The sequence below is a fragment of the Hyla sarda genome, chromosome 2 (assembly GCF_029499605.1).
Source record: "Hyla sarda isolate aHylSar1 chromosome 2, aHylSar1.hap1, whole genome shotgun sequence".
NCBI classification, from domain to species: domain Eukaryota; kingdom Metazoa; phylum Chordata; class Amphibia; order Anura; family Hylidae; genus Hyla; species Hyla sarda.
In genome coordinates this window covers 360,994,027-361,020,335 of record NC_079190.1, presented here as the reverse complement: position 1 = coordinate 361,020,335, position 26,309 = coordinate 360,994,027, and the positions used below count along the sequence as shown (strand labels likewise).

At 45.3% G+C, this 26,309-nt stretch overlaps 1 protein-coding gene across 1 annotated transcript; it reads left to right on the top strand.

The window, feature by feature from the left end:
* The first annotated feature begins 734 nt into the window (after positions 1-734).
* RSBN1 (round spermatid basic protein 1) lies at positions 735-25,884 on the top strand. The gene is made up of 7 exons (XM_056558333.1): positions 735-1,315; positions 11,136-11,818; positions 12,504-12,641; positions 16,688-16,830; positions 17,711-17,878; positions 18,748-18,856; positions 23,288-25,884. The coding sequence occupies exons 1-7, from the start codon at positions 925-927 to the stop codon at positions 23,681-23,683; spliced, it is 2,028 nt and encodes a 675-aa protein (XP_056414308.1). The 5' UTR covers positions 735-924; the 3' UTR covers positions 23,684-25,884.
* Positions 25,885-26,309: the final 425 nt, after the last annotated feature.

Here is a 26,309-nt window from a genome sequence, read left to right as displayed (position 1 = left end):
TGTGCAGCAGCTGTATGAAGCAAGAAATCTATTACTAGATGTCTGCCTGTATGTACACCAGTGTTTCCCAACCAGGGTGCCTCCAGCTGTTGCAAAACTACAATTCCCAGCATGCCCGGACAGCCTTTGGCTGTCCGGGCATGCTGGGAGTTGTAGTTTTGCAATAGCTAGAGATGGGCGAACTTACAGTAAATTCGATTCGTCACGAACTTCTCGGCTCGGCAGTTGATGGCTTTTCCTGCATAAATTAGTTCAGCTTTCAGGTGCTCCGTGGGCTGGAAAAGGTGGATACAGTCCTAGGAGACTCTTTCCTAGGAATGTATCCACCTTTTCCAGCCCACCGGAGCACCTGAAGGCTGAACTAATTTACGCAGGATAAGGCATCAACTGCCGAGCCGAGAAGTTCGTGACGAATCGAATTTACTGTAAGTTCGCTCATCTCTAGCTAGAGACACCCTGGTTGGGAATCACTGGTGTATACCAACAGAAGTATAGTCGTGAGGGCGTGGTCAGGAAGTGAAGAGGCGGGGCCACACGTCTGTGCTCCTGTGCATAGGTCATTATTGGTATCGCCATCTCTGCTCTACAATAAGACTAATATTGAGCGTGTGAATGAGGGCCGATACACCCCCCAGCCACTTTATGCAGAGACAGAAGGATGTAAACAACTGGCAACCGAGGGGTTAACAGGGAACAGCAGTGACGTCAGGTGCTCCGTGCTCTCTAGCACGAACCTCTCCAACGGACTACAGACTTGCGCTCCCCGAACTACATCTACCAAGAGCGAAGAGGCGCGGCACATGCGCACTGGCAGACTCCTCTGTCACCTGATAGGCGGATGGAAAGACTACACTTCCCACACTGCCTAGCGGCGTGCTCATGCGCCCTGAACGTTGGGCCATTTAAAAGTCGTCGTTAGGGGAAATGGCCGCGCAGCTAGGTACGTTCGCTGAGGAAAAAGACAAAGCCAAGGTAGGGCGGAAGAAGAAGCGGAGGGATAGTTCACCTTCCTCGGAGAAGAAGCGGAAAAAGAAAGATGAGGGGAGCGCCGGGGAGGACCTGACCGAGAAGGAGGCGAAGAGGAGGAAGCTGATCAATGACACCCATCACAGCTGTCACCATCATCACCACCACCATCACCATCATCACCACCACAAGCACCTCCAGCGGCCTCCGCCCACCGCCGGCACCCCCATCACCCAGGCACTCTTCACCCTGTCCTCCCAGCTGGAGAGGCCGAGGGACAAGGACAAGAAGAAGCACCGAATCAAGAAGAACGGGGAGGGGGACAGCCCCCTGAAGTCTGTCAAGACAGGTGAGCAAGTGCATGGGGGATGGGGTGTAGACTGTTTGGGGGGTGACATGTGCCAAGAGGGTGGGCAGTGGTCATGTGCCAGTGGGTGTGAGCACTGCTGGGGGGGATCATGTCAGGTGGTGTGTGTGCAGACTGCTGGGGGGGGATCATGTCAGGTGGGGTGTGTGCAGACTGCTGGGGGGGATCATGTCAGGTGGGGTGTGTGCAGACTGCTGGGGGGGATCATGTCAGGTGGTGTGTGTGCAGACTGCTGGGGGGGATCATGTCAGGTGGTGTGTGTGTGCAGACTGCTGGGGGGGATCATGTCAGGGGGTGTGTGTGCAGACTGCTGGGGGGATCATGTCAGGGGGTGTGTGTGCAGACTGCTGGGGGGGATCATGTCAGGGGGTGTGTGTGCAGACTGCTGGGGGGGATCATGTCAGGGGGTGTGTGTGCAGACTGCTGGGGGGATCATGTCAGGTGGTGTGTGTGCAGACTGCTGGGGGGGATCATGTCAGGGGGTGTGTGTGCAGACTGCTGGGGGGGATCATGTCAGGGGGTGTGTGTGCAGACTGCTGGGGGGATCATGTCAGGGGGTGTGTGTGCAGACTGCTGGGGGGATCATGTCAGGGGGTGTGTGTGCAGACTGCTGGGGGGGGGATCATGTCAGGTGGTGTGTGTGCAGACTGCTGGGGGGGGGATCATGTCAGGTGTGTGTGTGCAGACTGCTGGGGGGGGGATCATGTCAGGGGGTGTGTGTGCAGACTGCTGGGGGCGGGATCATGTCAGGGGGTGTGTGTGCAGACTGCTGGGGGGGGGGGATCATGTCAGGGGGTGTGTGTGCAGACTGCTGGGGGGGGATCATGTCAGGTGGTGTGTGTGCAGACTGCAGGGGGGGTAATGTGTCGGGGGGTAGTGTGTCGGGGTGTGTGCAGACTGTTGGGGATGGCGTGTCAGGGAGTGTGGCTACCATATTGACAGCTACTGGGCATCAGGGGGGTAGTGTGTCAGGGGTGTGTGCAGACTGCAGGGGGGGGGGGGTAATGTGTCGGGGGTAGTGTGTCAGGGTGTGTGTGCAGACTGCAGGGGGGTAATGTGTCGGGGGTAGTGTGTCATGGTGTGTGTGCAGACTGCAGGGGGGGGGTAATGTGTCGGGGGTAGTGTGTCAGGGTGTGTGTGCCGACTGCAGGGGGGGGTAATGTGTCGGGGGTAGTGTGTCAGGGTGTGTGTGCAGACTGCAGGGGGGGGGGTAATGTGTCGGGGCGGTAGTGTGTCAGGGTGTGTGTGCGCAGACTGCAGGGGGGGGTAATGTGTCGGGGGGGTGTGTGCAGACTACAGGGGGGGGTAATGTGTCGGGGGGGTGTGTGCAGACTACAGGGGGGGGTAATGTGTCGGGGCGGTAGTGTGTCAGGGGGGGTGTGCAGACTGTTGGGGACAGCATGTCAGGGAGTGTGGCTACCATATTGACAGCTGCTGGTCATCAGGGGATGTGTGCAGACTGCTGGGGGTATGGGGGGAGTCACACATGGCTTCCTTGTTGGCAGCAGTTGGGCATCAGGGGTCCTGGCATAGTTTTGGACCCGGAAACACCATGACAGTCTGTGGAAGAAGTGGATGGATCTCCCTGTTTTGTTGGTGATGGTGGAGGCTGAGGCAAACAATACAGTTGTGTGCACTACAATCTACATACGAGATATAGGAGAATATTATTATTATTATTATTATTATATTTACATCTTACAATAGTGTCCCCCATTCTGGAGCTCTTTACCTGTTACAAAACTACAACTTCCATCATGCCTGGACAGATAGGAGTTGTGGTTTTATACAGAACCTTGTATGGATGTTAAGTGGAGCAGTTACCCATAGCAACCAATCGGATTCCTGCTGTCAATCTTTAGAGGCTGTCCGGGTATGCTGGGAGTTGTAGTTTTGCAACAGCTGGAGGCACCCTGGTTGGGAAACACAGTTCTAGAAGAGAATGATTTTGTGATTGTCTTATTTCTTCCTACGGGCATCTACTTTGAAAGAACAAATAAATGTAAATAAGTGTCCCAAATGTCATGTAGTGACATAAGGAAAATCCTTTGCCCACTTCTGTTCCTTCCTAAATCTGGTGGGCACCCTTGTCTTTATTTACTAGCAACCGACATGTGACTCCAGCAGCCAGTCAGCTGCCTTAGAGTGCATTCACACCACGTTTTTGCAATACAGTTCCCGTATACGTTTCAATTTGAAAATCGCACGGAACCGTATTGAAAACCGTATGCATTGACTCGCCATTGAAAACCGTATGCATTGACTCGCCATTGAAAACCGTATGCATTGACTCGCCATTGAAAACCGTATGCATTGACTCGCCATTGAAAACCGTATGCATTGACTCGCCATTGAAAACCGTATGCATTGACTCGCCATTGAAAACCGTATGCATTGACTCGCCATTGAAAACCGTATGCATTGACTCGCCATTGAAAACCGTATGCATTGACTCGCCATTGAAAACCGTATGCATTGACTCGCCATTGAAAACCGTATGCATTGACTCGCCATTGTGAGTATGCCAAACAATGCATCCGGTTGCATCCATTTTGCGTCTTTTACGGTTTTGTCCATTTTTTTTTCTTCCGCTTTTCCCCATACCCAAAACCGTAGCCTACCACAGTTTTTGGTCCGGGTGAGAAACCGTATACGTTTTATTTATTTATTTATTTATTTATTTAATTTAATTTTTTAAAACATGGGAGGCAATGGGAACTAGAGATGAGCGAACTTACAGTAAATTCGATTCGTCACGAACTTCTCAGCTCGGCAGTTGATAACTTTTCCTGCATAAATTAGTTCAGCTTTCAGGTGCTCCGTGGGCTGGAAAAGGTGGATACAGTCCTAGGAGACTCTTTCCTAGGAATGTATCCACCTTTTCCAGCCCACCGGAGCACCTGAAGGCTGAACTAATTTACACAGGATAAGTCATCAACTGCCGAGCCGAGAAGTTCGTGACAAATCGAATTTACTGTAAGTTCGCTCATCTCTAATGGGAACCATAGAGAACCGTATGTGCGTACGGTACCATACGGTTTTTGACTTTGCACAGTTTTTTTTTTTCTTGAAATTTCAATCAAACAAGTGAAACTTTATTCATAATAGTGTGAAAAGTTAATCAGACATAATTTTTTCAAACCGTATACGGGTTAAAATTTGTTCACACATTTTGATAGTTTAATCAGGTTTTGAGGAATCCGTTTTTTCATCAAAAACCTGAAACGGGAACTGTATTGCAAAAACATGGTGTGAATGCACCCTTAGGGATCATGTGTCGGCATCACCAATGATGGGTGAAAAATAATGGCAGTTGTATGACACATGACCCCTGAGGCTGGTGATTGGCTGCTGTGGTCACTTGTCGGCAGCTAGTAAACAGACCAGTCTGTTCACCGGAGTTTTGGCTTAGAACTAGAGAGGCAAGGAAAGGTTTTATGTCATATGTTAGAATTTTTAAAGGGGTACTCTGGTGAAAACCTTTTTTTTTCTTTTAAATCAACTGGTGGCAGAAAGTTAAACATATTTGTAAATTACCGTACTTCTATTAAAAAATCTTAATCCTTCCTGTACTTATTAGCTGCTGAATACTACAGAGGAAATTATTTTCTTTTTGGAATGCTCTCTGATGACATCATGAGCACAGTTCTCTCTGCTGACGTTACTATAATAATAATAACGCTTTATTTATTGTTGTCCTTAGTGGGATTTGAACCCAGGTCCCCAGCACTGCAAGGCAGCAGTGCTAACCACTGAGCCACCATGCTGCCCTTAGCATACATCTGCTATGCATGGTTGCTAAAATGGACAGAGATGTCAGCAGAGAGCACTGTGTTCGTCATGTCATCAGTGTTCCAAAAAGAAAGGAATTTCCTCTGTAGCATTCAGCAGCTAAGTACTGGAAGGATTAAGATTTTTTAATAGAAGTAATTTACAAATATATAACCAATTCTTCTAGGATTTTACCCCGAAGGGTACATAATGAATTGTGTACCCTTCGGGGTAAAATCCTAGAAGGATTGGTTATATATTTCTCTTTAAATATTATTCATTCCCGGCCGTTGGGGTTTCGGCATATAACCAACCATATCCTCGGATTTTTGATTTGTGAGCTGCACACGTTTTCTCTTTTTCACTAATTTACAAATATGTTTAACTTTCTGCCACCAGTTGATTTAAAAGAAAAAAGGTTTTCACCGGAGTACCCCTTTAAAGGGTAAATCCAGTGTTTTCCAACCAGGGTGCCTCCAGCTGTTGCAAAACTACTACTCCCAGCATGCCTGGACAGTCAAAGGCTGTCCAGGCATGCTGGGAGTTGTAGTTTTGCAACAGCAGAAGGCACCCTGGTTGGAAAACACTGGGTTAGATAGTCCCTTTTAGGTAACATTTTGAGATTTTTGTTGTGTTCCCTGTCTTTGGTTCTCAATGATGTCACTAGTGAGTCTGATGTTTCTATAGGCTTTTCCTCTTGATACATATGATGTATAATGATAGAGGATCTCACAATTTATGAGGGGGGGGGGGGGGCAGTAGAAATAGGACATCTGGTACCACACATTTGCATACTCATTTACGTTGCTGGTGGTCTGTTGTTGTTTGCTGGGGAGTTTCAGGAACTGCGGTCCCAATGATCAGATGGTTTCCAACCGGACCTAAAACCGTAGTGTACCACGGTTTTAGGTCCGGTGTGAAAACGGCATATGGGAGAGTCATGGGCCCAGATTTATCAAACTGTGTGAGAGAAAAAGTGGGGAGCAACCAATCACAGCTCAGCTTTCACTTTACCAGAGCTCATTAGCTGAGCTGTGATTGGTTGTGGTGGAAAAATCCCTCCACTTTTTCTCTTACACAGTTTGATAAATCTGGGCCATGGTGTTCACACTACTCTGCAAACAGTGGGCTCCGTCCATTGGGTAGTGGGGGAACAGTGTATACTGCAGGTCAGCTCCTGTTAAAGTGTATGGAAGCTGAGCCTCAGGCGGGGATAGGCCATCCTCCTAGAAGTCTTCATGACTAAATGAATGCCGTGGAGCCTTGTTATGGGCCACACACAGTGTGTGACTCCACTTACCAGAGACTGATGTCCTGATAGCAGCATAGCATATTATTTCTATACAGCTTTTTAGGGCTTTTAGAAGAATCGCGTTTTGGGATTAGTTCCGATGCTACCCATAGTAGGTACATAATATCCATACCTAGTTCTTCACTTTCGCCTGGGTTCCCTGCTTCTCTCCTGTTTGGTCTTGTCCTGACGCAGTTGGTTGTTTGCCCTGTTACATGCTTCCCTGGGGTACGGTCTGTATTTGGCTTTTCTCTCTGTACTCTGGAGCAGTGTATTTGTGGATACACTGATAAGCTTGGGGAACATGCACCTGTAATGTACAAATGGATGCAATAATATATGTAGGTCAAAACCATGGCAACCTTGAGATGTGTAAGGCGAGGATGGCGTCGTAATGGCATACTCTGATATTCATAGATCCTGTGTCATTACATGGAGCTTTTCCTATGCCTGCTGGCAATACAAGTCATTGTGGAAGAGTCTATGTTATCATAAATGTTATTTATCTGGTGCCACCCAGTACAGTGCTCAATGGCGCTATGGTACATGGGAACTGCACAGATTAAAAAGATTATCATACTGCACTGTCTGTGACATGTTAATCTTATATTAGTTTTTTTAATCATTGTAAATAGTTGTTGCTTTCTAGTCCACATAGCAATTTGGGTTGTGGGTCACCCCCTCCATGCACACTGCAGCATGCGCTGGGCACCATGCTTTTCGTGTGTGTGTGGGGGGTGTGTGTGTGTTTTTTTTATTTATTTATTTTCTCTCTCTTCTGTATAGGACTTAAATAGCACCAGAAAAATTGTTTCCAATTTTTTTTTTCTTTAAATACCACCCAAAACCACGTCAAAAAGGCACAAAATCATTTTTTTAGGGAGGAAAGGTTGCCCATAGCAACCAATCCGATCGCTTCATTATTGTGTAAAATTAAAGAAGCAATCTGGGTGCTATGAGCAACTGGTGATTCTCCCCCCCAACACCATTTTTATTTTGTGCCTTTTTGATGTGGTTTTGGGTGGTATTTTTTTATTTGAAAAAATTTTCAGGTGTTTTAAAATTTTTAAAAAGCCACGTCAAAAGATACAAAATAAAATTATGTGGGAGAGAAAAGACTGAGCTGTTGCCCATAGCAACACATCTGGTTGCTTCTTTCATTTTTGAAAAGGCCTCTTAAAAAATCAAGTGACCTGATTGGATGCTATGGGCACCTGCTGAACTTTTCCTCCGCACAAGTTTTTAGAAAAGTAAAGTAATAAGCTGAAAATTCCTGTTCTGTAGAGATCTCTTCTTAGCAGTCTCCTCCTTTATCATCGGACAGGAGTACAATGAGAGGTGACACAAGTATATAGATAACACAGGATCCACTACCATTCACAGCTGGTGGTCACCTGTGTGTCAGGGATATGTATAAAGGGGCTGCCAGTATTCTGAGCAGCCAACCCATTCATGCGCATCCCTAGCCATGTAGTGGCACAAAGGAAGGCACTGTGCGAGAATAGGACCGGTGGGAGACTGGTAGAAAAGTAAGCTGTGATTGGCCAGATGGTTCCAGCCAATCACGACTCTGCGGGAAATATGAATAGGTGTGTGTGTGTGTGTGTGTATATATGTCAGTGCAGGGGACCATAGAAGAGCGGCCGGCCGCATCTGTACATTATACAGGAGTGACAACTGCCATGATCTGTCCTTACCTGCAGGTACTACTGCTCCCAACATGGAGCACACTCTGCCCCATGCTGGGAGCTGTAGTACCTGCATTAATAGACAGATCGCAACAGATGTCAGAAGTTACACTCGCTGCGATCTGTCTATTAATGCAGGTACTACAGCTTCCAGCATGGAGCACAGTGTGCTCCATGTTGGGTGTAGTAGTACCTGCAAATAAGGACACATCACAGTGGGTGTCACTCAGGACGACCGCATCAGGTGTCATATCTATTGCATAGATGTGGAGCGGCTTTCTCCTGCGCTCTGCATCTCTGCGGTATACTCCGGCCGGCCAGTGATATGAATAGAACATCACTCATTTATATTTCCCTCTGAGAGCGGTGATTGGCTGCAACCATCCGGCCAATCCCCACTCTGAGCGTAAAATATGCAAGAGTGATGTGAATTTCTATTCACGTCACTGGCCGGCTGGAGTACAGAGCAGAGATGTGAGCGCTGTGTAGAGACGCTCCGCATCTCTGCTATATATAGGACAACCGCATTGGGTGTCAGGAGTGACACCCGGGGCGACATGTCTATTAGTACAGGTACTACAACTCCCATCATGGAACAGTCTGTTCCATGCTGGGAGTAGTAGTACTAATTACATTTTAAAAATAGAGAAAAATGAAATGCATGCATTCACTTAATTAACAATTAATTAAAATGTCATTAAAAAAAATGTTAAATACATTTTTTTTCCCACCCCCTACTGCATTTTTTTTTCCTGGTGTGTTTTTTCTGGCGTTTTTTTCCATACAAAAAAAATGCATGAAAAAATCCAAGTGGAAACTTGGCCAAAGGGTGTGCAACCAAATATTAAGTTAAGGGTCTTGGCGTACATTCATACATACCATATTTTGTGTGACTTGATGTTGTGTCTACTCATATGGTTACATTGATTTACAGTGTCTAATCCACAGCAAACATGATACGTGTGAATGTACCCTAACTGGTCCCGGGGGCAAATGGAAAGCAAACAGTCTGATAACCAGAAGATAATTTAGCGCTGCTACTTGGACCCTTGGGCTGCCTCCATGCAGCTGTGATGCCTGGGCATTATTCTGACCTCTATGCATTTATTATCTTGGTAACAGTCACTCTAAATCCATTTAGTTATTAGTTTACATTTTAATCAGAATTGACAATATGACCAGCATTTTGAGACCTCTATTTTAAAAAACAAATTCAAACGGATTTTATTATTTTTTTATGTACTCCTTAGGGTACGTTCACACATACAGCATTCTGCGCATATTTGATGCGCAGGATTTGTAATTGCAGATTAGAAGCTGTGCTCAGTCATTTACCGTATATACTCCAGTATAAGCAGAGTTTTTCAGCACAATATAAAAAAAAATCACTTCGGGCATACCGGGAGGAGGCGGCGGGCCGCCCATCTTCGTCGATCTACGCTGCAGGGACTGTCCACATTTCAATGGGGAGGGGGAGCCGGGCCAAAGTGGAGAAGAGGGCCTCCCGGTGAAGATAGATGGCCTAGACCAGCTCACCCTCTCCACCGGAAAGTGGAAGTTCCCTGCAGCTACTAGGCAATAGGACTGAGAGAACTGGGGAGGGGAGTAGACAACAAGGGGGCGGTCTGGATGATGACAGGGGTTGATGATGTATTTCCCACCCTAGGCTTATACTCAAGTCAATTTGTTTTTTTGCTTTTCCCAGGTTTTTGGAGCTTATGCGGTGTCCTGGTACTGGACATGGTCCTGTACCTTTGGCCATAAGTCCCCATAGTCAGAGTTCCTCCGTGCTGTTAGGATTCTCTTAGTGGGATAGCCCTCAGTCGCCTCATAAATCTGTAATTTATCGTATATATTTAGAATATTTAATAATATAAAGGTTACTTACAGGACCTTAGGTCATGTGATTCATTGTAAATGTGTTATGCTAAAGTTAAGGACCTTTCGGGTCATGTGATGTACCACAATCCTTTGTGATAGGACTGACAGGTTTGGGGAAACAATAAGCTTTGAGCCGGCCCCTTCAGATATAAGGGCGCTGTGTCCCATCATCGCTCTTTCCCCCGGGATATGACAGCGAGAGGAGCTCTGTGCAAATCTATAAGACTAATTAGGCCTGAAGCCTATACCTTCAACTTCTTAATAACCGCAAGTCTACCTAACTGCAATTCAGCTAATTCTACGTGACTACTGAACCTAAATCAAACCCCTAAATCCAGTGGAACAGCGTAAAGCAAGCCTCAAAGCTTATTCCCTACAAAGTCCCAACCAACCTGTGAGGAGCCTAAAGTCCGGTCCTCCTTGTAAAGACTGTTTGCTGATTGCATCCTGCATAAAATCTGCAGTAAAGTTATTTCCCGTTTATTACAATTCCGGTTGTGGACAATCCTTTATTCCTTCCTATCGTTCCTGGGACAGGTGGCGGTAGGATATATATATGCAGAGGAACCTGCACCCTCGCGTCATGACAGTTAAGGGTTAATGCTACGCCCTTTCATCACTGCACAGCTACACCCTATTCACCCTGCACCCCCCAAGCTACCACACTTATATTTGGGTTGGCTTATACTCGAGTATATACGGTAGTGTACATTGAAATCTGCAGCAGAAGATCCTGTGCATCAAATCTGCGTACGTGTGAACGTCAGACCAGATATTCCAAACTATTTGAGATGGTTTGGTGGGGTTCAGATTGGACTTTGTAATTCAGTAGATGGGGGGAGACCTTTTTTTATGGCTTGGTTTCCTTTTGTAGTACAGGAGGTGATACTCTCCCCACTGTTCAGACATGGAGCAGACTAACACTGATTAACATATATTATGGGAACATTTATTTCCATGTCATTAACATTATCTTCACAGTGTCAAAGGTGTTGTGGTGAATAAAAATAACAGTGCATCTATTATGTTTGCCTTATGCTTCACAAATGATCCCAAAAAAATACAAATGTCATTTATGCTTCTTGTTCTGTGTAAGTATTCCATGTTATGCAGTTTAGTATGTTTTGTCACACACTTATTTATGGTGTTTAATATCCAACTTATTTTACAGAAATTACAGATGAAAATGGTAAATTTCAGAGACTGATAAAAGATGAAGATTGCGATGACGCTCTCCTCCTTAAAAAACTCAAGAAAAAGAAAAAGAAGAAACATAGGGATGACTTGCGGGGCAGGAGGTTGAAAATGTACAACAAGGAGGTACAGACGCTTTGCGCTGGGCTTACACGCATTAACCAAGAAGCCGTGGATCAGTCTGATGTAGAGGTAAACAAAGAATCTTGTAGGTATCTGAAGGATGAGCAGTTATGTCGCTCCGACTTGGGGACCGAGGAATACAGAGTCCCCCAGGAGGTCCAGATGCCTTTTGCATCTCACCAAGAGCACTGCATCCGTACCAGTACATTAACTACTGAATCTAGGTTCAGCAGGTTGATGCATGAGGAGATTCAGTCGAATGGCGGAGCACCGGTTTTACATGCTTACATGGATGAACTTTCCTTCTTGTCTCCTGTGGAGATGGAGAAATTTGCGGAGGAATTCTTGGAAAGGACTTTTGCTGAAAATGACAAGAGTGCAGCCTACTATGCCCTGGCCATAGTACATGGAGCCGCTGCATACTTGCCAGATTTTCTGGACTATTTTGCTTTTAACTTTCCAAACACCCCTGTGAAAATGGAAATCCTAGGCAAGAAGGATATTGAGACAACAACAATTGCGAACTTCCACACACAGGTTAGAAGTCCTGTTTTTTTATTTCCTCTTTTATTTGATGTTATTCCAATGCAGTGAAATTCTTTACATTTGACGTTACGATTTTAGGTTTTGAATTTGTGCATCAAATGTATTGCATAATTCTTGTGCCTATTGGGTTTGGCACTGCATAAGACAACCTTAACCCACTTAAAGGGTTACTCTGGCCAGAAGACATCTTATCCCCAGATAGGGGATAAGATGTCTGATTGCGGGGGTTCTGCCACTGGGGACCCCCGCAATCTCTCATGCAGCACGAAACTGTGTCTAAAGGGTCACGACTACGGGGCCCGAGTTTCGTGACATCACAACTCCGTCCCCTTGTGACATCATGCCCTGCCCCCCCTCAATGCAAGTCTATGGGAGGGGGCATGACTGCCGTCACGGCCCCTCCCATAGACTTGCGTTGAGGGGGCGGGCGTGACATCACAAGGGGGTGGAGTTGCGACATCACGGTACCGTGGTCGTTAGTCTTCAGACACAGAGCGATCATCGATTCATGCTGCGATCAGACCTTATTCCCTATCTTTTGGATAGAGTATAAGATGTCTTAGGGCCGGAGTACCACTTTAACCACTCTTTCATAATAAAAATAAATGTGTCATACTTAATCCCTTATTTGCCTACTTTTGCTGATCCATTATTTACCTAACCCCTTCTGTTACAGGTCAGCAGGACATATTGTTGCGGCACATATAGAGCTGGTCCGATGAGGCAGATCAGTTTAGTGGGAGCTGTTGATGAAGAGGTTGGCGACTTTTTTCCTGAGTTCCTGGACATGTTGGAAGAGTCTCCTTTTTTAAAGGTTTGCTAACTATGCTTAGAATCAAGCCATTATTTTTATTCAGAAAAGAATTGAGTTAATTTTTTTGGTGCCTCTCCACTTACGGACATCCAGTTAAGCCCAAGGCTGTAACAGGCACAGGACCAGGCTGGTGACTTTGGCAGGAGACAACTGTATTATGTTGCTGGCCTCCTGCTGCAGCTGTCAGGAGTTGAGTAGAGCTCCGATCCTTACAGTTAACCCTTTAGATGCTGTGGTTGGTGCTGACCATAGAATTAACATGGTGACAGAGGGCTCTTACGTTGTTCTCTATCTGGGCCCCTGAAAGTGATTGTGGGGTGCTGGCAACCAGAAGCCTGTGAATGGCCTCAGATTTGCTGGCTATGGGATCTGATCAGGCTCTGTAACGCTGATAGGCATAAAACAATGCAGTACAGAGCTTTCACTTCTCATATTGCTTGACAAACTGCACAGTCTAGTCCCATAGTGGGATTATAAAAGTAGAAATAAAATAAAAAAAATTTGATAAACCTAAAAAAAACTAAATAAAAATACACTATCTCCCTTTCCGCCAAATATGTAACCTATATACACTTGATGGGGGGGGGGGGGGAGGAGTTTATCATTTGTGGTAGAAGCTTTCTTTCTATATGTAGCGCAGATTTTTGCTCAGTGAGTTATTTTGCGTCTTTTTTTGATAGAGCAAAGAGCAAGTTCTCTGTTTTTGTGTATTGTGGAGTGCATTTTGCAGTGGATACTAATTTATCATGTGCGTGTTTTTTGTTTTAGACACTTTTTCTTTTTTTTTTTTTTACGCAGAGATACACTATCAAAAAGGACACGTAGGAAAGCGTTCTAGCAAGACAGCCGGGGGATGCAGGAGCCGTCCCTCAACTCAACTAAACTACAACTACTCCTATCATGTTACAGAGTATGTCCCATGATGGGAGTAGTCAGCGGCGCTGAGGGACGGCACTTGCACATCTCCCGGCTGCGGGACTCTTTTGAGACAGTTAGGACTACTACTCCCATCATGGACAGACTCTGCCCATGATGGGAGTTATAGTCCAGGGGCTTAGGGGCAGATTGCGGCAAGTCATTCTCCAGAGCAAGCCTACGGGAGGGGGCGTGACAGCTATCACACCCCCTCCCGTGGCTTGCATTGAGGGGCGGAGCGTGACGTCACACGGGGGCAGAGGCATGACGTCACACGCCGTCGGCCCTGTGGTTGCCGGTAATCGGACCCGGAGCGAACACGCTCCGGGGACTGATTACAAACGGGGTGCCGTGTGCAAGATCCCGGGGGTCCACAGCGGCGGGACTCCCGCGATCAGGCATCTTATCCCATATCCTTTGGATAGGGGATAAGATGCCTAAGCACCGGAGTACCCCTTTAAGGACAGAATATGAGGACAAATGCTTCCTCCTTTGTTGTTGTTCCTCCCCCACAATGATAAAGTAGGAAAACCCGGACAGTGCCGGGTACTCTGCTCATATAATATATAAAACTCAATGGGGGGACATTTATCAATGTTTGCTTATGTATTCCTTTTTTTTTACATAGTTACATAGTAGGGATCGACCGATATCGTTTTTTAGGGCCGATACCGATAATCGGTGGAGGTTAGGGCCGATAGCCAATAACTTATACCGGAATATCGGTATAAGTTATCGGCTATTTATCCCCCCGCGACACCGCTGCAGATCATTGATTTAAAGTGGGCACTTTAAATAAATGCACTGCAGTGGCTTTTGTGGTGCCATAGGCCGCCGCCGCCACACGCTTCTCTCCCCCTGCCTGTCCGGGGGTCCTTAGACCTATCACCACCGCCGCACCGCACCCATGACCGCCCCCTCGACCCACCTCACTCACCTCACCTTGGTAGTGGCTTTTTCTGCTCCATGTCGGAGCTGGAGTAAATTTAGCAGCTTTTTTTTTTTTTCATGCCATGCGACTTTCGCACTTGATAAATCTCTGACCACTTCTAGTCAAGAATCAGTTTTTGCTTTGGTAAACAAGTCTCTCTTTTTCTTTTTGTCTAGGGCTCTGCACAATGAAGAAGTTGCCCAAAAAATAAGTAGTCTCACATGCAACTTTTTTGCGACAATTTTAAGCAAAAAACCTACTAAATACTTGTATAAACGTCCCCCAATATCTGTATGTTCCAGCATCACTTCCAAACGGCTAGATATTTCGATAAAACTTGGTACTTATATGTCAACAACAAACATAGGCTAGATAAAATAATCCTTAAAGGGTACCTCTCATCAAAAAAACTTTTGATATATTATAGATTAATGTATGCAGAATAACTTCACAATTGCATGTTATTAAAAAATATGCTTCTTTCTATTTAATTTTCCACTTTGAAGAAATGACCACTAGGGGTCTCCCTACCAGTCCTGGCAGCAAGCATTTCAGACTCATGCTGGAGTCCTAAACACTACGAGCTGCCAGTCTGCTTTGTTCACAAAGGAGAACACTCAGAGCTGCCAGCCTGCTTTGTTCACAGTCTGTTTGGCTGTGAACAAAGCAGGCTGGCAGCTCTGAGTGTTTAGGACTCCAGCATGAGTCAGAAATGCTTGCTGACCGGACTGATCGGGAAAAATACAATAGAAAGACGCATATTTTTCATTAACATGCTATTGGAAAGTTATTCAACATTCATTAATCTAAAATATATCAAAAGTTTATTTGATGAGAGGTACCCTTTAACCACCCCCATTTGCCAGGGTCGGGATTTTTGTTTAAAGTCCTATGCAAGTCTATGGGAAATGTATGTTCCAGCATAACTTCCACATGGCTGGAGATATTTTGATGAAACTTAGAACACATGTTACTTTTATGTCCCATAAAAATATGATAGTTAAATTAACCCTAACCTACCCACTTACGTGAATGAAGGGGGTTTTTGTCTTAAGTCTCATGCAAGTATGTATGACTTCAAATACCTTGCTCAAAGTTCTGCGCTGCATCTCCTGGTGAGTACGTTGGTCTGGCCACACCCCTCCCGCATGCCCCCTCACATGCCACACCTGCTATCTAAGCCACACCCCTTTTATTTTCTACCCTTTTTGTGCATTGGTCCAGCTTGCAAGTAATACCCACTATTTTCCACCTACAATCTCTTCATCTCAACTCAGCCGCACCTGAGGTCGGGACCTGAGGACGTGCTATGAGTTCGGGATGTGTGGACAAGTACTTCCTTCTATGTTGCTTTTCCTCCCCCACAAGGATAAGTTAGGAAAAGCCGGGCAGCGCCGGGTACTCAGCAAGTAAATTATATATTTTTTAAATGTTGCTTATAGTGCAGCATAGGCTGTTATAAGAAGATAATGTAGAGGTGGTTCTTCTTGTGTATGCCTTGTGCTTACCTGTTTTAGTTGATGTGGCAGAACAGTAATTGTTATGCTGCCTACATTTCCCATGATTCCTCTGGGTGTATTGTTTTCACTGCAAAACACAAAACCAACCTAATGAGACCCACCTAATCACATGGCTAGATTCCAGCAACTAAAAGCCTAAACTGCCCAGACTCATAAGTGGGTTGGTTTCAGTTCACATTCTAAAGAAACATAGAAGAAACAGTTTTCTTTAATATGTGCTGCTTTTCTAATATGAAAAATATTGCCACAAGTAGTGATTTGATTTAAGCTATAATCGCAAAGTTTTGAAGTCTTCAGGATGTGTTCACATTTTGCATTTTCACTGCATCTTTGACACATTTTACAGCGATTTGTGCAATTAAGCAGCACTATTTTTGCCACATGGCTTAGAAAATCACATCAAAACAGAATGTTATACACCTGAGTTGTGGTGTATAACTACTATATCCTGATCACATAGTTAGTAGCAGTATACAGATAGAGCTGGGAGCTGCCAGGAGAATCTGATACATGTCATCCTGTAGTCCTAAAGGAATTCTTAAGTTTATTTTGTTTTTGGTTTAGATAAATAGTTTATTGCATTGTCATTAGTAAAACGGTTGTTTAGTCGGTTGTGTCTACATGTCTAAAAGATGACCGATGTGCTAGGTGCACTTATTATTTTCTTTTTGTTTTTATAGATGACTTTGCCCTGGGGAACCATGTCTACCCTTAAGCTTCAGTGCAGATCACAAAGTGATGACGGCCCGATCATGTGGGTGAGACCAGGAGAGCAAATGATCCCCACAGCAGACATGCCAAAATCCCCCTTTAAAAGGAGAAGGTAAAATGGACTGTATGAACTAACATTCAGGGAGCAAATTTGGACAATTCAACTATTATGGAATTAGTTTCCTTAACAATTATTGACTTTGGATGATTTAGGTAGCTTACTATATTAATAATTTTTTATTTCCGCTAGTGTAGTTGAAGGGGTACTCCGCCCCTAGACATCTTATCCCCTATCCAAAGGATAGGGGATAAGATGTCAGATCGCCGGGGTCCCGCTGCTGGGAACCCCCGGGATCTCCACTGTGGCACCCCGCTATCATTACTGCACAGAGGACGCTGGCTCTGTGCATAATGACCAGCGATACAGGGGCCAGAGCATGGTGACATCACGGCTCCGCCCCCTCGTGACGTCACGGCCCGCCCCCTTATTGCAAGTCTATGGGAGAGGGCGTGATGACCGCCATATACTTGAGGGGTGGGCTGTGACATCACGAGGGGGCGGAGCTGTGATGTCACCATGCTCTGGCCCCTGTATCGCCGGTCATTACGCACAGAGCGAACGTGCTCTGTGCAGTAATGATAGGGGGGTGCCGCAGCCGAGATCCCGGTGGTCGCCAGCAGCGGGACCCCGGCGATCTGACATCTTATCCCCTATCCTTTGGATAGGGGATAAGATGCTAGGGCGGAGTACCCCTATAAAGTACACAGAAGGTGCTGACAGAGAGTTTGTGAATTTCTAAAAAGTTTGAGATCCTAAAAAAATTACTTTCAGTCCGATCATCCAGCATAAAAATTCTTATCATATGAAGCTTAGTTTTCAGTAACTATTCAAATTATTTAAGAAACTTGTTAGTTTTAATATTTTAGTTGTGAAATCTTTTGTAGTTAGACATTTGTGTTTGTGTTTGAACACTTTCTCCCAACAATTGTAGGTCTATGAATGAGATAAAGAACCTGCAGTACTTGCCGCGCACCAGTGAGCCAAGAGAAGTCCTGTTTGAGGACCGAACAAGAGCTCATGCTGATCATGTTGGTCAAGGCTTTGACTGGGAGAGTACGGCTGCAGTAGGGGTTTTGAAGGCTGTGCAGTTTGGAGAATGGTATGCTCACCTTTCTCAAAAATAAATCTTTTCATTATTTTTTTTTTTCTTCTGCAAAAAAATCACTAGTACAAATGTAGATATGTTTTGTAACATATCTTATTACACTTAAAGGAGTAGTCCAGTGGTGAACAACTTATCCCCTATCCTAAGGATAGGGGATAAGTTTGAGATCGCGGGGGTCCGACCGCTGTAGCCCCCTGCGATCTCCTGTACGGAGCCCCAACAGCCCGCGGGAAGGGGGTGTGTCTCCCTCCGCACGAAGCGGTGGCTGACATGCCCCCTCAATACAACTCTATGGCAGAGCCGAAGCGCTGCCTTCGGCAATCTCCGGCTCTGCCATAGAGATGTATTGAGGCGGCATGTCAACCGCCGCTTCGTGTGGAGGTCGACACCCGCTCTTGCTCTTGCCCATAAAAGCCTACAGAGAGAGGAGGAGGGATCAGCAGCTGCAGAAGAGAAAAGCGCAGCAAGATGCTGCTGCTTCTTTTGAGTATTCTATCTCATCACACTACTGAATCCACAGCATTTCTGCTTACTACTGCTGTTACTTTATGTGAGAAATAGATACAGGGACATGATCTTCTCCTCCTTCTGGTTGTGTGCCATGTATACAAGACAACATAGCTGCTAGTCTTCACCTGTACATAAGGCAGTCACACTTTAAGAAAACATGGGGAGGGGAATTAAGTTTTGCCTTTATTTAAAAAAATAAATAACTACATAACGCCTCAAAGTAAATGTATTTTCTGAAAACTTACTAGTATTAGCTATGAATAATAAGATGTGGTTTAATATAATGGCATGTATCTGACTGTAAAAATGCTCTTCAGGTCAATATTTTTTATTTATCATTGTCCTATCCTTAGGAGTGCTCAACCTCGCATAACCAAAGATGTGATCTGCTTCCATGCAGAGGACTTCTCCCATGTTGTGCAGAGGTTACAAATAGATCTCCATGAACCTCCGGTTTCCCAGGTAACTCTATGAAACAATTCTGTTTGACTATTTATTTCACTACATTTGGGTATGAAAATGAATCCTACCATTTCAGATATGTAGTCTAACGAACACCAATGGTCCGACTTCTCCAAATGCTGGTGATCAGTTGTTGTCACTCATAAAAGACCTGTCTAGCCACTTGGTTTGATCTTGTAATGCAGTGGTCTTCAATCTGCGGACCTCCAGATGTTGCAAAACAACAACTCCCAGCATGCCCGGACAGCCGTTGGCTGTCTGGGCATGCTGGGAGTTGTAGTTTTGCAACATCTGGAGGTCCGCAGGTTGAAGACCACTGTTGTAATGCATGCATCAGGTCTGATAGAACAGATAAATAAGAGATTCCCTTAATACCTTCCCGCTATGAGGTGTAGATTTGTTGTATGGGAAAGGTACTTAAAGGGGTACTCCACCCCTAGACATCTTATCCCCTATCCAAAGGATAAGGGATAAGATGTTAGGTCGCCGCGGTCTCGCTGCTAGGGAGCCCCGGGATCCCCGCTACGGCATTGCGCTATCATTACAGCACAGAGCGAGTTCGCTCTGTGCGTAATGACGGGCGATACAGGGGACGGAGCAGTGTGACGTCATGGCTCCACCCCTTGTGACATCACGGCCCGTCCCCTCAATGCAAGTCTATGGCAGGGGGCGGGATGACCGCCGCGCCCCCTCCCATAGACTTGTATTGAAAGGGAAGGGTCGTGACGTCACGAGGGGCGGAGCAGTGACGTAACGATGCTCTGGCCCCTGTATTGCGCGTCATTACGTGCAGAGCGAACTAGCTCTGCACAGTAATGATAGCGGGGTGCTGCAGCGGGGATCGCAGGGCTCCCCAGCAGCGACACCGCGGCAATCTGACATCTTATCCCCTATCCTTTGGATGTCTAGTGCCGGGGTACCCCTTTAATGCTCTGACGGACATGCACATCAGAGAATTCATGGGCTCAGAAGCTAAGTTTGCGTGTTTGCCAGCTGGCATACACAGCCAAGTAGGACGGCTGCATCTACAGTTCTGACGGAGGGAGCACCCTCCCCTTGTCATCCATCTGAAACTCTGCAATGCTATCTTGGCGTTACAGAGCCAAATCACAGCCTCAGAGTCTGCCTGCTATGATAGTATGTAGCTGGACCTCACAGGCTCATAGGGTCTCATAGGCAAAGTGCCAGAACAGTACTGATATTTATACTATGCTGTACAGATCTACTGCAGTATAGTATAACAGCGAACAGACAATTGCAGCTTGAAGTCTCCTAAGGGGGCAAAAGGAAGATGGGGGGGGGGGGGGGGGAAGAAATATTATAGGAAAAGAAAATCGCCTCTTTACCAATAAAGCCCTAAAATATTGCTACAAAAAAATAATAATAATAATAATAATGATAAAGACACATTAGGTATACATTATTTATTTTATTTTTTTTCTGTACAAGGGGTATTCTGGGCAAAAACATCTTATCCCCTATGGAAAGGATCGGGGATAAGATGTCTGATCGCGGGGGGCCCACACATCAGTAATAAAAAATGTCCTTTAAAGTGGATATGTGGCCTTTCCAAACTTTGACTCTTCAGTTCCCTCTGATAACTTAGGGTGATCTTACATCATGAATTTGTGCCCCCCACCCTCTTTCCATTCCTGAGATATAAAGGTGGATCTGTCAGATGGGTGTACCCTTCATTACAATGCTGTGTGCTGATGCTGCAGTGAGGAGCTGTAACTTACATAAGGGGCATACTGGAAGCAGCCGTGTGGCAGGATGGTATGTCATCTCATACAATAAGGGTAATAATACCTGCAGAATCCTTATCTCTTCTGATTCCCTGTGTTGTTTCACTCCCTGGCTGCACAAGCCATGCTTCTCGGGCTGAAAATGATTTGTAAGGTCCCGTCAGTATGGAGCCCACATTGTGTACATTCTAGTGCACGACTCCGCTTCTGCTGACAGGACGTTTACACTACAAATCCTTTCCAGCCTGGGAAGCGCAGCATGTGCAGCCAAAGAGTGAAGCAACACAGGGAGTCAAAAATGAAAAGAATTCTGCATCGTCCCCTTTACTTCACCCTTATGTAAATTACAGTCCCTCACTGCAGCATCAGCACACAGCATTGTAATGAAGCGTACACCTATGTGACTGTTTCGCTGTCAGATGTGGTACAGAAACCTTTATATCTTGAGAATGGAGGGGTCAAATTCTCACCACACCTGTCCTCAGATAGTGTGTGGCAATGCTGTTCAGTCTGAAGTCAATGGAGCCAAGTTGTAATGCCACACACGACCTGAGTTAAAATTTTATTTTTTTTTAAAGAAAACAGTTCTGCCTTTTTATTCCATGATAACCCCTTTTTTAAAGGAAATCTGTCAGCAGTATCACCCACACACAGTTGTCACACATGCTTGTAGTGCAGGGGATGCTGATCATAACGATACTCCAGATTCGCCCAGTCGATCCGCTGCAATTTGCGTTTTTCTTTTTATGCAAATGAAGGCCTTGGGCTAGGGGCATGCTAACGCCATCTTTGCCGGGTGGGCGCTCCGCTCGGCCTCACTAATATTCATAACCCCCCTCCCTGCTCTAGCGCCCCATGTTAGTGCATGGTGCATGCGCCGTGCACTAACACGGGGCGCAAGAGCAGGAATGGGGTTATGAATATTGAGCAGTCTGGCCGAGCGCACGCCCGGCAAAGATGACGTCCGTGTTCCCCTAGCTAGTTTCGGAGCTCCGCCCATGCCCCAAGGCCCTCATTTGCATATAAAGAAAAAGGCGAATTTTGGCGGAACGGCTGGGCAAATCTGGATGCTGTGAGTATCGTTATGATCAGCATCAACCACACTACAAGCCTGTGTGACAGCTTTAGTGTGGGTGATACTGCTGACAGATTTTCTTTAATGTCTGTATCTGTTGTGAATGTGGTCGGCATAGACATTTCATGTCAATGGTGGCACAGATCGTTATGTTAGTGGATCAACTATGGGAGTTCTCCATCAGTACAGGGTGGGCCATTTATATGGATACTCCTTAATAAAATGGGAATGGTTGGTGATATTAACTTCGTGTTTGTAGCACATTAGTATTTGTGAGGGGTGGGGGGGGACTTTTCAAGATGGGTGGTGACCATGGCGGCCATTTTGAAGTCGGCCATTTTGAAACCAACTTTAGTTTTTTCAATAGGTAGAGGGTCATGTGACACAACAAACTTATTGGGAATTTCACAAGAAAAACAATGATGTTCTTGGTTTTAACGTAACTTTATTCTTTCATGAGTTATTTACAAGTTTCTGACCACTTATAAAATGTGTTCAATGTGCTGCCCATTGTGTTGGATTGTCAATGCAACCCTCTTCTCCCACTCTTCACACACTGATAGCAACACCGCAGGAGAAATGCTAGCACAGGCTTCCAGTATCTGTAGTTTCAGGTGCTGCAGAATGGGAAAAACAAAAATTGGAACAGGGCCCTCAGTTTGCGCAGAAGATTTTGTTCAGTAATGAGGCAAACTTTTATGTGAATGGTGAAGTTAACAAACAAAACCACCGCTATTGGTCTGACACTAACCCACATTGGAAAGATCCCTCCAAGACTGTTGGAACACAAAAATTGATGGTATGGTGTGGTATATGGGGTACAAAGATAGTGGGGCCATTCTTCATCAATGGAAACCTCAAGGCCACTGGATATGTGAAATTGCTACATGATGATGTGTTTGCCTCTTTATGCACTGAAGCTGGCACGTTCCCTGAGTGTTTCCAGCAAGATGGTTCACCACCACATTATGGGTGTCAGGTCCGAGCATTCCTAGATGAACAGTTTCCTGGAAAGTGGATTGGTCGTTGTGGGCCAGTTGAATGGCCCCCAAGGTCGCCTGACCCCCTTAGACTTTTATCTTTGGGGCCATCTAAAGGCAATTGTCTATGCTGTGAGGATACGAGATGTGCAGCACCTGAAACTACGGATACTGGAAGCCTGTGCTAGCATTTCTCATACGGTGTTGCTATCAGTGTGTGAATAGTGGGAGAAGAGGGCTGCATTGACAATCCAACACAATAAGCAGCACATTAAACACATTTTATAAGTGCTCAGAAACTTGTAAATAACTCATGAAAGAATAAAGTTACGTTAAAACCAAGCACATCATTGTTTTTCTTGTGAAATTCCCAGTAAGTTTGATGTGTCACATGACCCTCTTCCTATTGAAAAAACAAAAGTTGGATTCAAAATGGCCGCCACTGTCACCACCCATCTTAAAGTTTCCCCCCTCACATATACTAATGTGCCACAGACAGGAAGTTAATATCACCAACCATTCCCATTTTATTAAGGTGTATCCATATAAATGGCCCACCCTGTAGTTTAGGTGAAGGACATCATTTGGTTTTTTGGTCAATATTCTGAAGGTGTATCTTTTTACTTTTCAGTGTGTTCAGTGGGTCGATGAGGCAAAGCTCAACCAGATGCGTCGAGAAGGCATCCGGTACACTCGGATCCAGTTGTGTGATAATGACATTTATTTTATCCCTCGCAATGTCATACACCAATTTAAGACGGTGTCTGCGGTGTGCAGCTTGGCCTGGCACATAAGGCTGAAGCAATATAGCACTAACAAAGAGGAAACCCAGCCTGTAGGAACAGACCACAACCCTGATGTTAAACCTCTGGAGGATGTTCCTACCGCAGTAAAAACTGAAACCGAGGAAACCCCTCTCACTGTACCAACACAAGGACCTTTCCCAGCACCACCCATTCCTTCACAGAGGTTGGAAATCCAGCCGTCACCAACACAAACTCCTAACACACATCAGTCAGATTTGTAGATAAAATATTCTAAAGATTATATATTTTATTTTATTTTGTTTCTTAAACCTATTTTTAAAACTTTTTGATGTGAAGTTATAGTTTTATAACAGACTTTATTCCTGTAATTTCCAAATACTCCAGTACCGGTTTCATAAACCTTTTATGTAAGTTTCTTTTAGCTGACAGCCAACCGGGACAGCAGAATATGTAATTTAAATAAAACTGCTGGCTAAAAAAAAAAGCATATAATGCCTGAAAAAAGTAGAATTAAGCTGTCATGTCAGCAGAATATTTGTATGGCAGGGCTAAAAAAAAATGATGCTTGGGGTTTAATAAGAAGCACTTTTCTACATAATGTTTGTAAATGTGACTAATTGATATTGTAAATTGGACTGTAGCCTTTTTTTTTTTTTGGTATGCATATTTTCTAACCCCTTACTGGGTTAATTGTGCAGTATTTTTTATCGCAAGGGTAGGGTCACAGGTGCTGCGTATTTGGCTGCATATTTTCTGCAACTGATTTTACTACCCATTGACTTCAGTGAGTAGGAAAATATGCAGCAGCAAAATACAGCACATTTAACCCTACTCTCAAAAGGGCACATTTGGGGGGGGGGGGGACTTACTGTTTACTGTTGCCTGCTGAACTTCACTACCTGGTATTTGGTTCCGACTCACTGGAAATGCTTTGCTTTCTCATTGGGCATTCCAAGCCATTTCCTGTGTGCCCAGACCAGGTAACAGGAGGCAAAGTCAGTCACTCTTGCAATGTCTGATTTTTTTTTTTCTTTCTCAAACCAGTCTGTTCCTTTTTGAGGAAAAATTATTTTTTTTATTATACACTGCTCAAAAAAAATAAAGGGAACACTTAAACACAATGTAACTAAAAGTCAATGACACTTCTGTGAAATCACACTGTCCGCTCAGGAAGCAACACTGATTGACAATCAATTTCACTTGCCGTTGTGCAAATGGAACAGACAACAGGTGGAAATTATATGCAATTAGCAAGACGCCCCCAATAAAGGAGTGGTTCTGCAGGTGATGACCACAGACCACTTCTCAGTTCCTATGCTTCCTGGCTGATGACTGGTCACTTTTGAATGCTGGCTGTGCTTTCACTCAAGTGGTAGCATGAGACTGAGTCTACCAGGATGGCACATCAATGCGTGCTGTGGCAAGAAGGTGTGCTGTGTCTATCAGCATAGTGTCCAGAGCATGGAGGCGCTACCAGGAGACAAGCCAGTTCATCAAGAGACGTGGAGGCGCCGTAGGAGGGCAATAACCAAGCAGCAGGACAAATACCTCTGCCTTTGTGCAAGGAGGCGCACTGCCAGAGCCCTGCAAAATGACTTCCAGCAGGCCACAAATGTGCATGTGTCCACTAAAACGATCAGAAACAGACTGCATAAGGGTGGTATGAGGGCCCGACGTCCACAGGTGAGGATTGTGCATACAGCCCAACACGTGCAAGACGTTTGGCATTTGCCAGAGAACACCAAGATTGGCAAATTCGCCACTGGCGCCCTGTGCTATTAACAAATGAAAGCAGGTTTACACTGAGCACATGTGAGAGACATGAGAGTCTGGAGACTCTGTGGAGAACGTTCTGTTGCCTGCAACATCCTCCAGCATTTGGCGGTGGGTCAGTAATGGTGTGGGGTGGAATTTCTTTGGGGGGGGGCCACACAGCCCTCCATGTGCTTGCCAGAGGTAGCCTGACTGCCATTAGGTATCAAGATGAGATCCTCAGACCCCTTGTGAGACCATATGCTCATGTGGTTGGCCCTGGGTTCCTCCTAATGCAAGACAATGTTAGACCTCATGTGGCTGGAGTGTGTCAGCAGTTCCTGCAAGAGGAAGGCATTAATGCTATGGACTGGCCTGCCCGTTCCCCAGACCTGAATCCGATTTAGCACATCTGGGACATCATGTCTCGCTCCATCCACCAACCAGTTGTACCACAGACTTCCAGAAGTTGGTGGATGCTTTAGTCCAAGTCTGTGAGGACTTCCCTCAGGAGACCATCCGCCACCTCATCAAGAGCATGCCCAGGTCATACGGGCACGTGGAGGCCACACACACTACTGAGCCTCATTTTGACTTTTGTTTAAGGACATTACATCAAAGTTGGATCAGCCTGTACTGTGGTTTTGATTTTGAGTGTGACTCCATATCCAGACCTCCATCTGTTGATAAATTTGATTTCCATTGATAATTTTTGTGTGATTTTGTTGTCAGCACATTCAACTATGTAAAGACGAAAGTATTTCATATGATTAGTTCACTAATTAAGATCTAGGATGGGTTATCTTAGTGTTCCCTTTGGTTTTTTTTTTGAGCGGTGTATTATCTCCCCACCCCCTATTTATTTTTTTATACCAGTTAAAGTGTACCCTTTTTGTGTATTTAAAAAACACACACACACACACACACACACACTTTTTTTTTTTTTATCATTTTAGGATCTGGGTCAGATCCCCAATATTCCTTAGAACAAGCAGGGAGAAGTGTGTGGCTGATCGCTTCTTCCCTCCCATCTCCCTGCAGGAAACGGGCCCATAGACTTTCTGAGAACGTCTCCTGCTACGAGGACAGAGCAGGGAGAGAATGTGCCTGTTGACCCATTCTTCCTGCTGGTTC

Excerpts from the sequence above, each read along its gene's own strand:
- RSBN1 (XM_056558333.1), top strand. The coding sequence starts at position 925 with ATGGCCGCGCAGCTAGGTACGTTCGCTGAGGAAAAAGACAAAGCCAAG. Across the intron at positions 1,316-11,135 it reads CCTGAAGTCTGTCAAGACAG|AAATTACAGATGAAAATGGT; the intron begins GTGAGCAAGTGC and ends CTTATTTTACAG. Across the intron at positions 17,879-18,747 it reads GCTGTGCAGTTTGGAGAATG|GAGTGCTCAACCTCGCATAA; the intron begins GTATGCTCACCT and ends TCCTATCCTTAG.